The sequence below is a fragment of the Lithobates pipiens genome, unplaced genomic scaffold (genome assembly GCF_037356315.1).
Source record: "Lithobates pipiens isolate NorthernLeopardFrog02 unplaced genomic scaffold, aLitPip1_a1.2 Scaffold_22, whole genome shotgun sequence".
Classification (NCBI taxonomy): domain Eukaryota; kingdom Metazoa; phylum Chordata; class Amphibia; order Anura; family Ranidae; genus Lithobates; species Lithobates pipiens.
The window spans coordinates 111,651,811-111,669,934 of NW_027507784.1; the positions used below are offsets into that span (position 1 = coordinate 111,651,811).

At 46.7% G+C, this 18,124-nt stretch overlaps 1 protein-coding gene across 1 annotated transcript in view; it reads left to right on the top strand.

The window, feature by feature from the left end:
• The window catches only part of PLEKHA3 (pleckstrin homology domain containing A3), a 63,882-nt gene that overhangs the window by 45,032 nt on the left and 726 nt on the right, over positions 1–18,124 (top strand). The window contains exon 7 of the mRNA XM_077448104.1: positions 3,192–3,304. Within this exon, the coding sequence (XP_077304230.1) occupies positions 3,192–3,304 (113 nt within the window). The remainder of the gene's footprint in view (positions 1–3,191; positions 3,305–18,124) is intronic.

The window sequence follows — 18,124 nt, forward strand, 5'->3', positions numbered from 1 at the left end:
TACAAATCAATATGCGAAAAGTGTGGCATACATTTGTATTTACCCCCCTGAGTCAATACTTTGTAGAACCTTTCAAGTCTTTTTGGGTATGTTTCTACCAGCTCATTTACACTTGCTTTGGCTTCAACACACATTAACCGGTTCCCGACCAGCGCACGACGATGTACGTCGACAGAATGGCACAGCCAGGCATATTGGCGTACAGGTACGTCCAATATTCAATGCCGCCCTGCCATCGGGAGCGCGCCGAACAGGAGCACTTAACCCCTACACTGCCACCCACTGGTTAACCCCTTCACTGCAAGTGTCATTTACACAGGAATCACTGCATTTATATAGCAGTGATTACTGTATAAATGACAATGGTCCCAAAAATGTCCGATGGGTCCCCCACAATGTCACAGTCACAATAAAAATCGCTGATCGCCGCCATTACTAGTAAAAAAAAAAATAATAAAAAATTATTAATAAAAATGCTATAAAACTATCCCTATTTTGTAAACGCTATAACTTTTGCGCAAACCAATCAATAATCGCTTATTGTGATTTTTTTTTTTACTAAAAATATGTAGAAGAATACGTATCGGCCTAAACTGAGGGAAAAAAATGTTTTTTTATATATTTTTGGGGGATATTTATAACAAAAAGTAAAAAATAATGCGTTTTTTTCAAAATTGTCGCTCTATTTTTGTTTATAGCGCAAAAAATAAAAACCGCAGGGGTGATCAAATACCACCAAAAGAAAGCTCTATTTGTGGGAAAAAAAGGACGTCAATTTTGTTTGGGAGCCACGTTGCACGACCACGCAATTGTCAGTTAAAGCGACGCAGTGGCGAATCGCAAAAAGTGGTCTGGTCTTTGACCAGCAAAATGGTCCGGTCTGTAAGTGGTTAAAGCACCTACCGCTTCAATATGCTTTTATGATCTGTTTTGATGCTTCGGTGGTGCTTTGATGAAGCTTTGGTGATGGTTTGGTAATGCTTCATGATGCTCGTTTGATGCTGTGTGTGTGTCTATATCTCATACCTGCAATTTCTCCAAAACAAAGCGAAGCTAAAGCTGAATTAAAGCCTGTCAAAAGCAACAGGTGCTTCAAGCAAGCTTTTTCATAGAGTTCTATGGAGGCTTTGAGGACGCTTTGAAGCACCACCAAAGCAACATGGGCTATAATTTTTTTTTATGTAAAGCCAAATCAAAACAAATGCAAGTTGTAAACAGGACTGTAAGCTAATCATTTTATTTAGTGACAGGGGCTTTGACTGGCATTCAGAGAGCTTTAACAAGGCCTGTTCAAAGTCTTGTTTTGAAGCAAGTGTAAACTAGCCCTTAGAGCAGGGGTCTTCAAACTATGGCCCTCCAGTTGTTTAGGAACTACAATTCCCATCATGCCTAGTCATGTCTGTGGATGTCAGAGTTTCACAATGCCTCATGGGATGTGTAGTTTTGCAACAGCTGGAGGGCCGTAGTTTGAGGATCCCTGCCTTAGAGAGTGACATTTGTGCGCATTCTTCTTTACTAAATAGCTCAAGCTCTGTCACATTGGATGGAGAGCGTTTGTGAACAGCAATTTTCAAGTCTTCACAGATTCTCATTTAGATTTATGTCTGGACTTTGTCTGGGCCATTCTAACACATGAATATGCTTTGAGCTAAACCATTCCATTGTAGCTCTGGATGTATGTTTAGGATCGTTGTCCTGCTGGAAGATGAACCTCCACTCCAGTCTCAAGTCTTTTGCAGACTCTAACAGGTTTTCCTCTAAGATTGTCCTGTATTTGGCTCCATCCATCTTCCCATCAAGTCTGACCGGCTTCCCTGTCCCTGCTGAAGAAAAGCATCCCCACAACATGATGCTGCTTCCACCATGTTTCATGTTTTCATAATGGGCAGATGTGTGGAGTGCATCACTAATGGTTGTCCCGTGGACAGATCCTCCCACCTGAGCTGTGAATGTCTACAGCTCCTCCAGAGTTACCATGGGCCTCTCTTAGCTGCTTCTCTGATTAATTCTTTCCTTGCCCAGCCTGTCAGGTTAGGTGGACGGCCATGTCATGGTAGGTTTGCAGTTGTGCCATACTCTTTCCATTTTTGGATGATGGATTGAACAGTGCTCCGTGAGATGTTCAAAGCTTGGGATATCAGAGTAAAGGGGGCTGAATACAAATGCACGCCACACTTTTCACACATTTATCTGTAAAAAAATGTTGAAACCCATTTATCATTTTCTTTCCACTTCACTATTATGTGCCACTTTGTGTTGGTCTATCACATAAAATCCCAATAAAATACATTTTTTTTTTTTTTGTTGTAACATGACAAAATGTTTGAAAATTTCAAGGGGTATGAATGCTTTTTCAATGCACTATATGTCTCTGTGGAAGCTGTAAATTATCGTAGCAGCCTCAGCTACTACATTGATGTCCAAGGTCTTGCAGGTGCTGTGCCGAACAGATACCCTTCAGCATAACCACAGGGGGTTTCTTGCTCTGAATGGTCCCCATTTAGAAAATGCCGTGCATTTTTCTCAATGAAGGCAAAGTGTTTTCTGAGTGGAGTTTGACATCACCGCCCCTCTTTTGCACCTCTTCTGAAAGGGGCCACGCTGAGTGAGCAATCCTCGTTTGCATGTGTGAATGAGGAAAGACGCTCAGCACAGCTCCTAGAAGAGCTCAGGCTACTAAAGAGATTTACAGCTTCCATAGAGATTAATCGGGTATTACAAATGCATACTTAACCTGACCATGGATAGATTGAAATTTGGCTGATTCATCATGGACCGGCTAAATTTTGCTCTATCTATGGCCATTCTCATGCCACAGAAGTCAGTCTGCTGATCAGCTTTTCTTGAAGTGTTGGAACAGTTTCCTTCTATTAGCACTGCAGCCAGTTGGCTGTGGTGCTGATCATTGTATTGTGACAGTGGAGGAGTTACTGCTGTCTGGATACAGTAACACAGTAGAGAGGGTTCATCCATCCACCTCGCCTGTGATGGTGGAATCTGTTCAGTTTTTTTTTTTTTTGATCGGCCGGCTGACTGATCTGATCTGATGAAATGGATCTGTGTATGGCCAGCCTGACAATGTACCAAGCTTGGGTCAAAGCAAATATGGCAAATACATCACTTTTATTGTTAACAGAATCATTATGCAGTATGAGCAGTTTATCGAAAGGAAATGTAATTGTATTTTGTAGGAATACCTATTCCCTAAAGGAGCATATATCAATTCATCGGGCATCTCACAGGAGGCAAAGTGCTTACTCTGATACAGAAGCAGCCAGTGATGGTCCTGTAGAAGATTCTGATAGTAAGCTCTCTCTCTCTCTCTTATCTCTTCTCTTCTCTCTATCTCTCTCTCTCCCTCTTATGTCTTCCCCTCTCCCCATCCCATTTAAAGCCAGAGAAAGGAAGATGAGTGTGGAAGTTGTTGCCAAAAACAAAGAATTGAAGTTCATCTTTCATTTCATGGAAACAAACATGCATATGGGCAATAGCTTCTTGCATGTTCTAGTCTTCTTTATTTCTTCCTGGAAAAAAAAAAAAACTTAATATAAAAATAATTTATTTTTTCAAATTGTTTGCCTTTTCCTTCCTCTTCCTTCTCTTTGTTCTTGTTTACCAATTGGGTCATTATACTGAATCTTACATTACACTTAGAAAGCGCTAAAATCTCATCCCCCTCTGCAAACCTTACATTCCACCTGTAAATCCACAAAACACTTGTTTCCTGTCCAGCCCAAGATGGTGAGTGACAAGTCACTGTAAATTAGCAAACCAGCAAAGTCTCTTTTATAAACATGTGCATTCCAAGCTGAGTATATGATGAAAAATGCATAATCAGCAGTTATCTCCATAAGGGATTAATGTTGAAATTTGAATTTGAAGATTAAGGGCTTGATATGTTTTTCCTGTTTTTTTTCCTTGCAAGAAAAATGTTCCCTTTAAATCCTATGGGACTTTTCACACCACTGCATTACAGGTGTAGTGCGTTTTGAAAAGTCTTGCACCAAAGTTTTGAAAAGCGCACCAAAAAAGCAGCTTCCCATTGAAGTGACTAGAAATCGAGGTAAAAAAGCACCACAGTTTTGTGTTTGGTGGTTTTTATTTTTCACAGGTAACCCAAAAACGCATCCGAAACGCCGCAAAATCGTGGTAAAATTCATATTTCTTTTTAACACAATCTTGCTACAGAATTGTGTGAAAGGGGCCTAAGATCTAAAGACAACTTAGGTCATTGGCAAATGTAAACTTCTCTTGTTAAAGATGAGCTTGGCCCAGCCCCTCCCTCTGTATTGCATAATGAGTCTGCCTATCACAAGAAAAGGTCAATAGGCAGGCAGCTTATGCTTATGTCATGCTTAACTTTTTCTGTAGATTTGAATATACCTTCAGCTGCGTTAAACTCCATATTTAATTATATGCAATTTTTACAGATTATTATCACTATTTGTTTGTCAAATGCTTAGCTTTAGACCCCAAATTTTGCTTCGGTACAAACTAAAAACTTTAATATTTGTATCGGTTAGGGTCTTTATTTATTTTTTTAACCACTTCCCACGGGTTGATCGTTGGTGTGGTGTGTCAATCTGATGAACCACATCTCCGATCTAGGTAAAGAGCCAATGATGTGGGCTCTTTACCATGTGATAAGCTGTGTCCAATCACAGCTGATTACATTGTAACCAGGAACTGCTGTTTATCTGCTTTTAATCTATTCATACTGACAAGGCATGAGTAGAGGAGAGCCGATCGGCTGCTCTCCTGGCGGGGGGGTAGGGGGGGTCTGCTCTGATAATCACAACCCACAAAACCTGCCCACTAGAGCCCACCAGGGATGCCAATCAGTGCCCGTTAAAGATGCCTACCTGTGCCTCCTCACCAGTGCTGCCCATAAGTGCCACCTATAAGTGCCCATCAATGTGGCCTTTCAGTGCCACCTATAAGTGCCCATCAGTACTGCATATCAGTGTTGCATATTAGTGCCACCTCATTAGTGCCCATCAGTGAAGGACAAAACTTACTTATTTACAACATTTTATAGCAAAAAAAGTTTTTTCTTTGTTTTTTGCTATAAAATGTTGTAAGTATGTATGTTTTGTCCTTCACTGATGGGCACTGATGAGGCTACACTTTTTTTTTTTTTTTTTATTTGTTTACCAACAAATAAAAAACCCAGTGGTGATCAAATACCACCAAAAGAAAGCTTTATTTGTGAGAACAAAATTATAAAAATTTTGTTTGGGTACAATGTTGCATGACTGAGTAATTGTCATTTAAAATGCGACAGCGCTGAAAGCTGAAAATTGGCCTGGGCAGGAGGGGGGGAACTGCCCAGTATTGAAGTGGTTAAAGCAGCTCGGGCTGCATTACCTATCACCAGTGCTATCGTCCACAGACTTGCTGATTCAGCAATTCAGCACCACTCCTCTGGGTTGAATGATACCCAGTATTCAGCTCATGCCTTATGAGTACAGGGCATCACTGGCATGCCCCTCATCCTGGACTTGCAGGAGAATTCTGCAGAGGGCGGCACCCTCTCATTGCGTTGCATTGCCCTTTGCAACGGCTAAGATCCATCCACTGTCAGATCAAAAAGAGAACCTGTAATGTCACCCAATCAGTCTATGCTTTTCGTATATTATTATTAAATCAATAGTGTATTATTATTAAATTAGTATTGAATAATAATACACTAGCCTTGTCTCAAAATAACAACCTAATCGTTCTTTTCGTTCCTCCCAAGACCTTCTGCTCTCTATTTTCCTCGTCACCTCCTCCTATGCTCACATCCAGGACTTTTCCAGAGCTTCTCCAATCCTATGGAACTCCCTACCCCAATCTGCCCAACTATCTCCTACTCTGCTTTTAGACGATCCCTGAAAACGCATCTCTTCAGAGAAGTCTGTCCTGCCCACACTTAACAACTGTAGTTTTATTTTCTCTTATATTCACCGACTGACACAGCTCCTCTCTTTAGACCATTGGGTTGTTATGCCACCTTCAGGAGAAGACTAGGCATTACATGTTAACATGTGATAATAAAACTAGAACTTTATAGTTCCGCCCAAGGGTCGGGCCCTTAGGTAACAACCCCTCAACATGCTACTGCCGCCTCAGTTTTATTTTGCCTAGTGAAGGAGAAGGACCTAGGAACCCTGACGGGCCCATCGGTCCATCCTTTTTTGTGCAAGATGATAGATCCTGTGATCTGCTATCAACAGCCGGCTGGGTGACAGGCTGGATACCCTTATCCTTGTAGTTTTCCGTGACGTGCATATGACTGGGCTACTGATGTCTGCGTCTGTGCCGAGGCCAGCAGCCACCCTGTACTGATCAGAGAGTGGGTCTGTAATGGAATGTCTCCCAGCTCTTCAGGACTGGTAAGTACAGCTCTCCCTGCCTCGGTGGGGCTGAGCAGCTGGGCATTCCCTGGGAGGTCGATTCGGGGGTCCCTCACCTCCCTCTCTTCTCTCCCTGTCCCTATCTTCCCTGCCCCCTCCCTGTGGGGGATGCTGCAGAGCGGCGTGTGTGTGTCTGTGCAGGGGCTCTCTGGGAGGGCTCTCACCTGGGGGGGGGGCTGCGCTGGCTGGCTGTGTCCTGAGTCCTGTTTTCATGTCTCTGGAAGGTGCCTGTGAGGTTGTAGCTGTGTCTTGTGCAGCGCTGTTTCACTGCCATTGTTTCTCTCTGTCCCTCATGGTTTTTGCATTAGCGGCAATCTTAGGTGTGGGCAAGGGAAAGCATGCTTTCCTGGGCTTCGGTGGCCATTTTCCCTGTGATTTGTCCTTATACTGGATGCCGGTGGCCATTTTCTGGAAGCCTGAACATGTTTTTTCAGTGTTCTCTAGCGGCAGCATGTGCCCCTGTGCTCTGGCGTCCATTTCCCCTGTGTTTGTTGTCCTTATACTGGACGCTGGGCGGCCATTTTCTTTGAGCCTGAGCACATTGCAGAGTGGTTTCAGCGCCATTAGCAGCAGCTTCCACCGACACAGAGCTGATTCCTCTTCACCTGGGAGCCAACAGAGACTACAGGCACTACCTACTGGATAGCACAGAACCTTTCAGGGTGGTGAGTCCTGTGGGAAAGAGCCCCTCAGCCAGCATGGCTATTGAGAGCCGGGTGTTGAGGAACGGGGGTCTGTTGGACTCGGTGACCCCAACTATGTTGAGAGCACGGAAATCTTCTTCTCAGAAGATATCTTCATACCAGGAAGGCCTGCATCTCCATGTGTGCGGAGAAAGGATTGCATCCGCACTCCTCTTCTATATCCAGGATCCTGCTGTTTCTTCAGCAAGGGGTGGACCAGAAATTGGCGTTAAGCACCATTTAAGGACAAATATCAGCTTTGGCTGTCCTTTTTCAGTGACCCCTGGCGTCTCACTCTATAGTGGGTACTTTTGCTCAAGGGGTGCGACATGTAGTCCCTCCGGTGCACTGTAATACCCATGGGATCTGAACCTGGTATTATCGCTATTAGCGCTTCAGAAACTGCCATTTGAAAATATCAGAGAGTTTCCCCTGTTGACTCTTTCCCAGAAATTGGTCTTTCCAATGGCCATCACATCGGCCAGGAGGGTTTCGGAACTGGCGGCCTTGTCATGCAAGTCTCCCTATCTGGTTATCCACAAGGATAAGGTGGTGTTGCGTCCACAACCGTCTTTTCTGCCGAAGGTAGTCTTGGCGTTTCACATCAATGGGAACATTGTGTTACCATTTCGGTGTTCTAAGCCAACACATCCTAAGGAGGTGGTCCTTCATGCTCTGGACGTGGTTCAGGCTCTGAAGGTGTATTTGTCTGCCACGGTTCCCTTCCGGAAGTCAGACTCAACTTTTTCGGTGGCTGGTCCAAAGAAAGGCATGGCGGTCACGTCGGCCACCATTTCTAGGGGGATCAGACAGATTGTAGTACAAGCCTACGCCTTGAAGGGGCAGGTACCCCCCTTTCTGGTCACGGCCCACTCCACGAGGGCAATTGGAACGTATTGGGCCTTCCGACATCAAGCGCCTGTCACTCAAGTATGTAAGCGTTGACCTGGTCGTCTGTCCACACGTTTACAAAGTTCTACAAGGTAGATGTCAGTGCATCGGCTGATGCCCGTTTTGGCTGCAGAGTTTTGCAGGAGGCTGTATAGTTGCAATCGCATATGCAATCTTTTTTCCTTTTTTTTCCCTGTTTTTTTGGGGTAAAATCGCAGTACCTTTAAGTTAATGCACTGTTGCATTCGTTACCGCAGTTTTTGGTGCAGTTTGAGGGTAGTGCTTCTCCCGTTGAGGAGCACCCTGTTTTTTTGTGGTGGTTTTTCCACACACTGTAGTTTTTTTGTGGGTAAAACGGAAAATTCCTATCAAAATGCTTACCGTAATTTTCCTTTCCTGATGGACTCCATGGCAGCAACGTGTGGGTTAAGTCCCGCCTCCACTACCCTATAGGACACTACACCCATAAATCTTTGCTCCCTGCCCATGGCCGTGTTCGATAACTAGCCTACTCCAGCCATTTTGGGAGGGAACTCCTGCTGCCATGGAGTCCATCAGGAAAGGAAAATTACGGTAAGTATTTTGATAGGAATTTTCCGTTTTCCTGACAGACTTCATGGCAGCAACGTGTGGGAAATAACTCGCCAAACACACTCGGGTGGGCAAAAATGCTGAACAAAAATTTATTTAACACTGTCCACCGACAGCACCTTTTAAACCAAAATCAACGGAAGATAAACTGGCAGGTTTGACACAATAGTGAGCCATAAATGTATGAATGGATGACCAAGAGGCAGCCTTGCAGATAACCTCAGGAGCTACATGACGTGAAGCTGCCCAAGAAGTAGAGAGACTTCTTGTGGAATGTGCCGTAACCGCCTCAGGAGGAGCCAAGCCCTTCTCTTTATAAGCCCACTGGATCGCCTGAACCACCCACGTGGAGATGGATCTGACCGAAGCCCTAAGGCCTTTACTTTTACCATGAAAAAGAACAAAAAGATAATCTGATTGCCGGAAAGAAGCTGTCGCCTCCAGGTATCGTTTCAGAATAACTCCATGTCTAGAGGATGAAGATCCTGACTCCCAGCAGAATTAAAGGTAGGAAGAGTAATATCCTGATTTTCGTGGAAGACTGAGGTAACCTTTGGGTTCGACCCCAGCATTGGCACTAGGACCACTCTGTCACAGAAAAATGTGAGGAAAGGTTCCTTTGATCCTAAAGACTGAATCTCAGAGACTCTCTTTGCTGAGGATATGGCTACCAAAAAAGATGTCATTAGGGACAATTCTTTGACTGAAAGTGTTCTGTCCAGTTGTGAGAAGAAGTCGAGAACCAGCGGTAAATCCCACTTGGGGAATCTAGGTTTCCTCTGTGGTCTAAGTCTAATTGCTCCTTTAAAAAATTGCTGAACCAAGGGATGTTTAGCCCAGGATACTCCAGAAAAGGCCGAAATTGCAGAGACTTGTACACGAAGAGCGCTGACAGATAGGGGAATGTCTAGTCCGGACTGTAAGAAACCCAAAACATCCTGAACCGTCAAATTACCATTGGAGCAAGACCTGGAAGACAAGTGACTTGTGAATCTAGACCAAATCCTCTCATACACCTGGTTGGTACTTTTCCTCCTTGCACTCATGAGAGTAGGAATGGCCTCCTTTGGACAACCCAGAGCCTCTAACCTTCCCCTCTCAAAAACCAGACCCTCAGACATAGATGGGCCGGGCAGGGATGGAGCTTCGAGCCCTGGGATAGAAGATCGGGTCTGAGAGGTAAGGGAATCGGATCTCTGACACTGAGGAGCATTAGAAGCAGAAACCATGGCTTGTTGGGCCAATAAGGTATTACAGCTATCACCTCTACTGCTTCTGATTTGAGTCTCCGCAGGAACTGTAGAATAATAGGAGTTGGAGGAAAGGCGTAAGCTTTGTTGAACCACCATCGATCCGTCAGAGCATCCACTCCGTAGGCCTGAGGATCCCGAAACCTGGAATAATACCTTGCCAGTTTCTTGTTGCAAGGGGAGGCAAATAGGTCGACCTCTGGGGAGAACCACAACGTTAGAATCCACCTGAAAACTTCTTCGTGAAGGGACCATTCGTTGTTGTCCAGACTGACTCGAGACAGAAAGTCCGCTTGGACGTTCTGCGTTCCTGGAACATAAGTTGCTGTAATGTTGACCAGGTTCTTCTGAGCCCAAGACATGATTGGCTCTACCTCCTGAAGAAGGGACAGACTCCGAGTACCTCCTTGTCTCCTTATATACGCCACTGCTGTTGTGTTGTCTAGTCTGAGTAGAACCGAGGTTCCTGAGACCAGATGACGAAAGGCTAGGAGCGCCTGGAAGGCTGCCCTCAATTCTAGAATATTCAACACCATCCTCCTGGAAGGGAAGTCCCAGGTGCCTTGTGCTACTTCCGTCAAACAGTGGGCGCCCCAGCCCCTGTTGCTGGCATCCGAAGTTATGGTTATCCATGAGATGGGGAGAATGGAATGACAATTGAATAGGTTCTCCTTCCGAAGCCACCAGGGCAGAGAGATTCTCATTGAAGATGTGATCCGGATAGGTTGAGTCTTGTCGCCTAGCCATTGGTGAAGAAACCCTTTTTGGAACGGTCTCATCTTCCATTGGGCCCACTTCACTATTGGAATCGTGGCCACCATAGTGCCAATAATTCTCAGGCACTGAAGAGCCGGGAGATGGGAGGCTGAGAGGGCCGGACGAATTCTGTCCCGAATTACCGCTACTTTCTCTTCGGGTAATGAGATGGTACCCTTCACTGTGTTGAAGAGTGCGCCTAGGAATACAAGAGACTGGGAAGGAATTAACTGACTTTTCTAGATTCAGGATCCAACCGAATTCTTGAAGAGTGGAGATAACCTGATCCTTGTGCAATAACAGACGGTCTCTGTCCTGGGCTAGCAGCAGAAGATCGTCCAAATAGTGGTGAAGACGAATTTCCTTGGTTCTCAATAGAGCCACTACGGCCAACAACACCTTTGAAAACACTCGGGGGGGACGTAGAAAGCCCGAACAGGAGACATACGAACTGAAGATGTAGTTTTCCTACTGAAAATCGCAGAAACTGCTGAAAATCTTCTGCCACAGGGACATGAAAGTAAGCGTCCTTTAGGTCTATTGAAATCATCCAGTCGCCTGACTGGACTGACTGTTGTATTGTTGACAAGGTTTCCATCTTGAACCTTTCCTTTTTGATAAAACGATTCAGATGTGTAAGGTCTATGACTGGCCTCCAAGAACCGTTTTTTCTTTTGGACCATAAAAAGAGGAGAATAAATTCCTCTCCCTCGTTGATCGCCTGGCACGGGTACGGCAGCGCCTTGAGCCAATAAAGATTTCACGTAGGCCAACAAGATCTGCCTTTTTTCTTCTGAGGCCGGAAAGGAGGTGGGAACATACTTTAGTCTTGGGGACCTGCTGAAGGTCCAAGAATGGCCTGAAGAGACCGTTCTGACGGTCCAGAAGTCCTGGATTGAGGCCGTCCAGACATGCCGAAAATGTAGAAGACGAGCCCCCACCTGGCCTATCTGAGCGGGCCCAATCTCAAAAAGATTTGGTTGGTTCCCTCTCTCCTGTCGCACTGCTCTTGGCGGATTTCTTAAAGGAGGACTGCCTTGACTTCCATGATCTGGAATATTCCCGACCCGGTCTATAGCTACGGGCCTCCCTGGCCTGCTCTTGATACTGCTTTTTAGGAAAAAATCTCCTCTGGCTTTTTAAACGTCTATCCTGAGGAAGAAACCCCGACTTACCACCAGTGGCCCGGGTTATGGCATTATCCAATTTATTCCCAAAAAGGGAAGAACCCTCGAAAGGGATACGGCACCACACCTGTTTAGACGCTGGATCAGCCAGCCAGGGACGGAGCCAAAGAGCCCGTTTGGCGGTTACAGCTGAAAGCATAACCCGGGACACTAGGCGGATGATGTCAATCGAAGCCTCCCCCAGAAAAGCTGAAGCAAGCCGTAACTCCTGGATAGGAGAGTTTTTAGCGACTTCATCCGAAATGTTTCTGAGGGTATCATCCACACCGTCCGTCCAGACTTCCATGGCCTTGGACATTGCCGCTAAAGCCAATGCTGGCTTGCATGCCATACCAGCAGTGAGGTAGACACTCTTTAAATCGGAATCAATCCGCCTATCTAAGGCATCCTTGAATGAAACTGTATCTTCCAATGGAAGGGTCACATGTTTTACTAGTCTCATCACCGCTGCATCCACGAGTGGAGCTGATTCCAGATACTTGACCTCATCCTCCTTAACTAGTAGCTGACCGCCGGCCGTCAAATGACGGCCAGGCGGCGCACCTATTGTGGCGAGAGGCCGTCATATGACGGCCTCCCGTTTAAACAGGGATGCGCGCGATCGTGCGCGCGCATCCCTGTTTCTTCGGTGGCGGCGTGTCACGGAGACACCGCTCGCCACCGAAGGGGGTGAACAGCCATTCGTTATGGCTGTTTACCACGTGATCGGCCGTGATGAAGTCACGGCCGATCACAGATCGTCACACCCCGAACGTGCACGGCGCATGCGCGCGACCGCACGTCGGTGGCAGCGTGTTCCCCGGGAACACTGCTCGTCACCGACGCTGGTAAACAGCTATTGGCCGGCTGTTTACCCACGTGATCGGCTGTGATCCTTTCACAGCCGATCACTAAAATGTAAACAAACCGCGGTAACGGGATGTTACCGGGTTCTCCTCCTCACACACCGATCGTGTGTGAGGAGGAGATTGCGGTAACATCTCGTTACCGCATACACTGTACACCAAACATACTGATTGCCCCCCCCCCCCCCAATAAAGAGGACCTGTCACCACCCCTCATAGTACCTGTCAATCACAGTCCATCAGAGTACCTGTCACAGTCCATCAGAGTACCCGAGTACCTGTCACAGCCCATCTGAGTACCCGAGTACCTGTCCCAGCCCATCTGAGTACCCGAGTACCTGTCCCAGCCAATCTGAGTACCCGAGTACCTGTCCCAGCCCATCCGAGTACCCGAGTACCTGTCCCAGCCCATCAGAGTACCCGAGTACCTGTCCCGGCCCATCAGAGTACCCGAGTACCTGTCCCGGCCCATCAGAGTACCCGAGTACCTGTCCCGGCCCATCAGAGTACCCGAGTACCTGTCCCGGCCCATCAGAGTACCCGAGTACCTGTCCCGGCCCATCAGAGTACCCGAGTACCTGTCCCGGCCCATCAGGGTACCCGAGTACCTGTCCCGGCCCATCAGGGTACCCGAGTACCTGTCCCGGCCCATCAGGGTACCCGAGTACCTGTCACAGTCCATCAGGGTACCCGAGTACCTGTCACAGTCCATTAGAGTACCGAGTACCTGTCACAGTTCATCTGAGTACCCGAGTACCTGTCACCGCCCTTCAGAGTACCCAAATACCTGTCACCAAACCATCAGAGTACCTGTCACCAAACCATCAGAGTACCTGTCACCAGGCCATCAGGGTACCTGAGTACTTGTCACCAGGCCATCAGAGTACCTGAGTACCTGTCACCAAACCATCAGAGTACCTGTCACCAGGCCATCAGGGTACCTGAGTACTTGTCACCAGGCCATCAGAGTACCTGAGTACTTGTCACCAGGCCATCAGAGTACCCGAGTACCTGTCACCAGGCCATCAGAGTACCCGAGTACCTGTCACCAGGCCATCAGAGTACTCGAGTACCTGTCACCAGGCCATCAGAGTACTCGAGTACCTGTCACCAGGCCATCAGAGTACCTGAGTACTTGTCACCAGGCCATCAGAGTACCTGAGTACTTGTCACCAGGCCATCAGAGTACCTGAGTACTTGTCACCAGGCCATCAGAGTACCTGAGTACTTGTCACCAGGCCATCAGAGTACCTGAGTACTTGTCACCAGGCCATCAGAGTACCCGAGTACCTGTCACCAGGCCATCAGAGTACCCGAGTACCTGTCACCAGGCCATCAGAGTACCCGAGTACCTGTCACCAGGCCATCAGAGTACCCGAGTACCTGTCACCAGGCCATCAGAGTACCCGAGTACCTGTCACCAGGCCATCAGAGTACCCGAGTACCTGTCACCAGGCCATCAGAGTACCCGAGTACCTGTCACCAGGCCATCAGAGTACCCGAGTACCTGTCACCAGGCCATCAGAGTACCCGAGTACCTGTCACCAAGCCATCAGAGTACCCGAGTACCTGTCACCAGGCCATCAGAGTACCCGAGTACCTGTCACCAGGCCATCAGAGTACCCGAGTACCTGTCACCAGGCCATCAGAGTACCCGAGTACCTGTCACCAGGCCATCAGAGTACCCGAGTACCTGTCACCAGGCCATCAGAGTACCCGAGTACCTGTCACCAGGCCATCAGAGTACCCGAGTACCTGTCACCAGGCCATCAGAGTACCCGAGTACCTGTCACCAGGCCATCAGAGTACCCGAGTACCTGTCACCAGGCCATCAGAGTACCCGAGTACCTGTCACCAGGCCATCAGAGTACCCGAGTACCTGTCACCAGGCCATCAGAGTACCCGAGTACCTGTCACCAGGCCATCAGAGTACCCGAGTACCTGTCACCAGGCCATCAGAGTACCCGAGTACCTGTCACCAGGCCATCAGAGTACCCGAGTACCTGTCACCAGGCCATCAGAGTACCCGAGTACCTGTCACCAGGCCATCAGAGTACCCGAGTACCTGTCACCAAGCCATCAGAGTACCCGAGTACCTGTCACCAGGCCATCAGAGTACCCGAGTACCTATTTGCAGCCCATGTCTCAGAATATACGTTGGGGTGTTTACTTTCCAAAATGGGGTCATTTTGTGGGTAATTTCACTGTCCTGGTGGTCCAGGACCTTCAAAAGTGTGATGGGTAGGAATGAAATGAGATGTGTCATTTATGCTCCTAGAACGCCTGAACGTACTACTTCAATGTTCGGCCTCTCTATGTGGCCAGGCTGTGTAAAAGTCCTACACATGTGGTATCGCCATACTCGGGAGGAGTAGCAGAATGTATTTTGGGGTGTAATTTTTGCTATATACATGTTATGTGTTAGAAATATCTTATAAATTGACAATTTTGTGTAAAAAAAAAATGCGTTTTAATTTTTTCCCACATATTCCAAAAACTTCTGGAATAAAATGAACCGTTCAAAAGACTCATTATGCCTCACAGATTATACGTTGGGGTGTTTGCTTTCCAAAATGGGGTAATTTTATGGGAAATTCCATTGTGCTGGTACTCCAGGGCCTTCAAAAGTGTAATAGGTGGTTGAGAAATGAGATGCGTAATTTTTGCTCATAGAACGTCTGAAGGTACTACATCAATGTTAGTGCTCTGTATGTGGCCAGGCTGTGTAAAAGTCTCACGCATGTGGTATCGCCGTACTCGGGAAGAGTAGCAGAATGTATTTTGGGGTGTAATTTGTTGTATGCATATGCTGTGTGTGAGAAATAACCTGATAATATGACAATTTAGTAAAAAAAAATAAAAAATCTTCATTTTGCAAAGAATTGTGGGAAAAAATGACAACTTAAAAAAACTCACCATGCTACTTACTTAATACCTTGGGATGTCTACTTTGTAAAAATGGGTCATTTGGGGGGTATTTGTACTTTCCTGACTAGTTAGAGTCTCAAGAAATTAGGTACACCTGATGTACTGAAGGCCTGATCAGAAGTGATCAATTTTCAGTGATTGGCACCATAGATTGTAGACTCTATAACTTTCACAAAGACCAAATAATATATACTAATGTGGGTTATTTTTACCAAAGATATGTAGCAGTATAAATTTTGGCCAAAATTTATGAAGAAAAATGACTAATTAGCAAAAATGTATGACAGAAACGAAGAAAAAGGCATTTTTTTCACAAAATTTACGTTTTATTTTATTTATAGCACAAAAAATAAAAAACCCACTAGTGATTAAATACCACTAAAAGAAAGCTCTATTTGTGTGGAAAAAAGGACGCAAGTTTCATATGGATACAGTGTTGGATGACTGAGTAATTGTCATTCAAAGTGTGAGAGAGCTGAAAATTGGTCTGGTCAGGAAGGGGGTGTAACTGCACTGTATTGAGGTGGTTAAAGGGATATAACCTAAGGAGTTTTGAGAGCATACTATTCTTTTTCTCAACTTTACTCCATTCATCCGTGCTGACCTCACCAAGTTCAGACAGGAATGGAAAGTTAAGACGCTCCCTTTTAAGTTTCTTAAAATACTTCCTCTGTTTGGAAGGATTAGCCACCTCATCTTCCCAGTTCAAAGCCTCTCTGATAGCCTTCACCAAGGGGGAAAGTAAGGCAAAGTCAAACCCCTCACAGGGACTATCTTCCTCAGATTCACTGTCTGATACAGCAGCTGAAGGGTGGCTTGTTAGAGAGGACTCCCAGAGCTCCTGAGCATGCGACTCCCTGACTGGTGACTGAGGTGATTCTGACTGAGGCACAGGGGTCTGACTGGCCCCGATCCCCTTGAGGGATTCTTTCACCACTTTTTCCACAAGGGATCTTAGTTGCTGGTCCGTATCCCCTCTCTCACTAGAGGCTTTGGAAAAGCAGAGGTCACACAGGGATTTCCCAATAGGAACTTGCGATCTGCATCCCCAGCAAGTATTAATAACTGAGCGGCTGGAATGAGCCCTGGAGGAGCGAGATCGATCCTCGCTACGGCGCCCGGATCTTGAGGGTGAGCCGTGATGTTTAGACTTAGAATATGAATGCCGGTGGTAAGACTTAGAAGAATCGCTTCCTCTTTGCGTTGAGCTGCGTTGCTGTTCTGATCTAGATGGGCTAAGACAGAGATAGAAGAGATATACAGATAAGGAAAGATAACAGACTGACTAATACCGGACCCCTCCCCCTCCCCCTACTTCCCCCCAGACAGTACCTATTATGAGAGGGCTGGCCACATACAGGCGGAGGTGAGTCCATATCTCTAGGGGTTTCCATAAATGCTGCAAAGACATATAAGTAAGGCTGAGAGCACCATACACACACACGCCCACCCCCCTCTTCCCAGGAGGCCACCTACCTCCACAGAAGAAATCCTGGACAAGGGGAAGTCACGTAATAACCTGCAAGCATTCCCAAAGCTTGTAGGCTATTTTCTATGTTTAAATAGAGCGCCTTAGTGACGTCATCACTGCGTCCTGTGCGCCGCTACTGCGCATGCGTGAATAGCGTCATTTTGCCGCCATCGCGCATGCGTGAACCAAGCCTCGATCCTGTGCCGTACTCGCGCATGCGCAGAACGAACGTATCTAACGAAAACCCAGGAAGTGAGCGGCGGCTAGAACGCAGGCTAATCCAGCCGCCATGCCTATACCCACATACATGGACACACAAAAAACGAACGGAAATGAAGGAAAAGGCAAGGAACAAACACAAACTGCTGCCATGAAAAAGAGGAACAATCTTACCGCTCCCACACGATCGTCTCCAGGCCGAAGGTAAGAACAATACATACCGGACTTCTCAGGGCAAAATGGGTCACCTGTTATTTAGCTGGGCTATCCGACCGAATGCGCAGCCTGCCTGCCAGTGGCTAGGCTCCTGGCTTCCTCCAGCGCTTCTATCCAATGCCCACTCCATACCCCGCTAGTAGCTAGGGCTTAACGGAGACATGCGACAATTCCATCCACAGTCGCTATTCGGCCAAACCAACAACGGAACCGTGTGGGAGCAATCTTCAGGTAGAAAGACCGTAATGGGTCCTACGGAAGAGGACAAAAAAAGAACACGGCCATGGGCAGGGAGCAAAGCTTTATGGGAGTAGTGTCCTATAGGGTAGTGGAGGCGGGACTTAACCCACACGTTGCTGCCATGGAGTCTGTCAGGAAAGTTTGTACTAGCTCCCACATGCCATGGTGGATGAAGTTTTATGCTGTTTTACCACCCCTCGTTTTGGCACTGCTTGGGGACGTCCCAATGGTCTAAAAAAAGGAACTGTGTCAGTCTGTGAATATAAGAGAAAATAGGATTTTTTGTACTCACGTAAAATCCTTTTCTCTGTAATTCACCGACTGACACAGCACCTGCCCCTCATATTTTTCTTTACGTTATACTGCTTGTTGACGTACTGAGGCTGCAGTAGCATGCTGAGGGGTTGTTATCTAAGGGACCGCCCCTTGGGCAGAACTAGAAAGTTCTA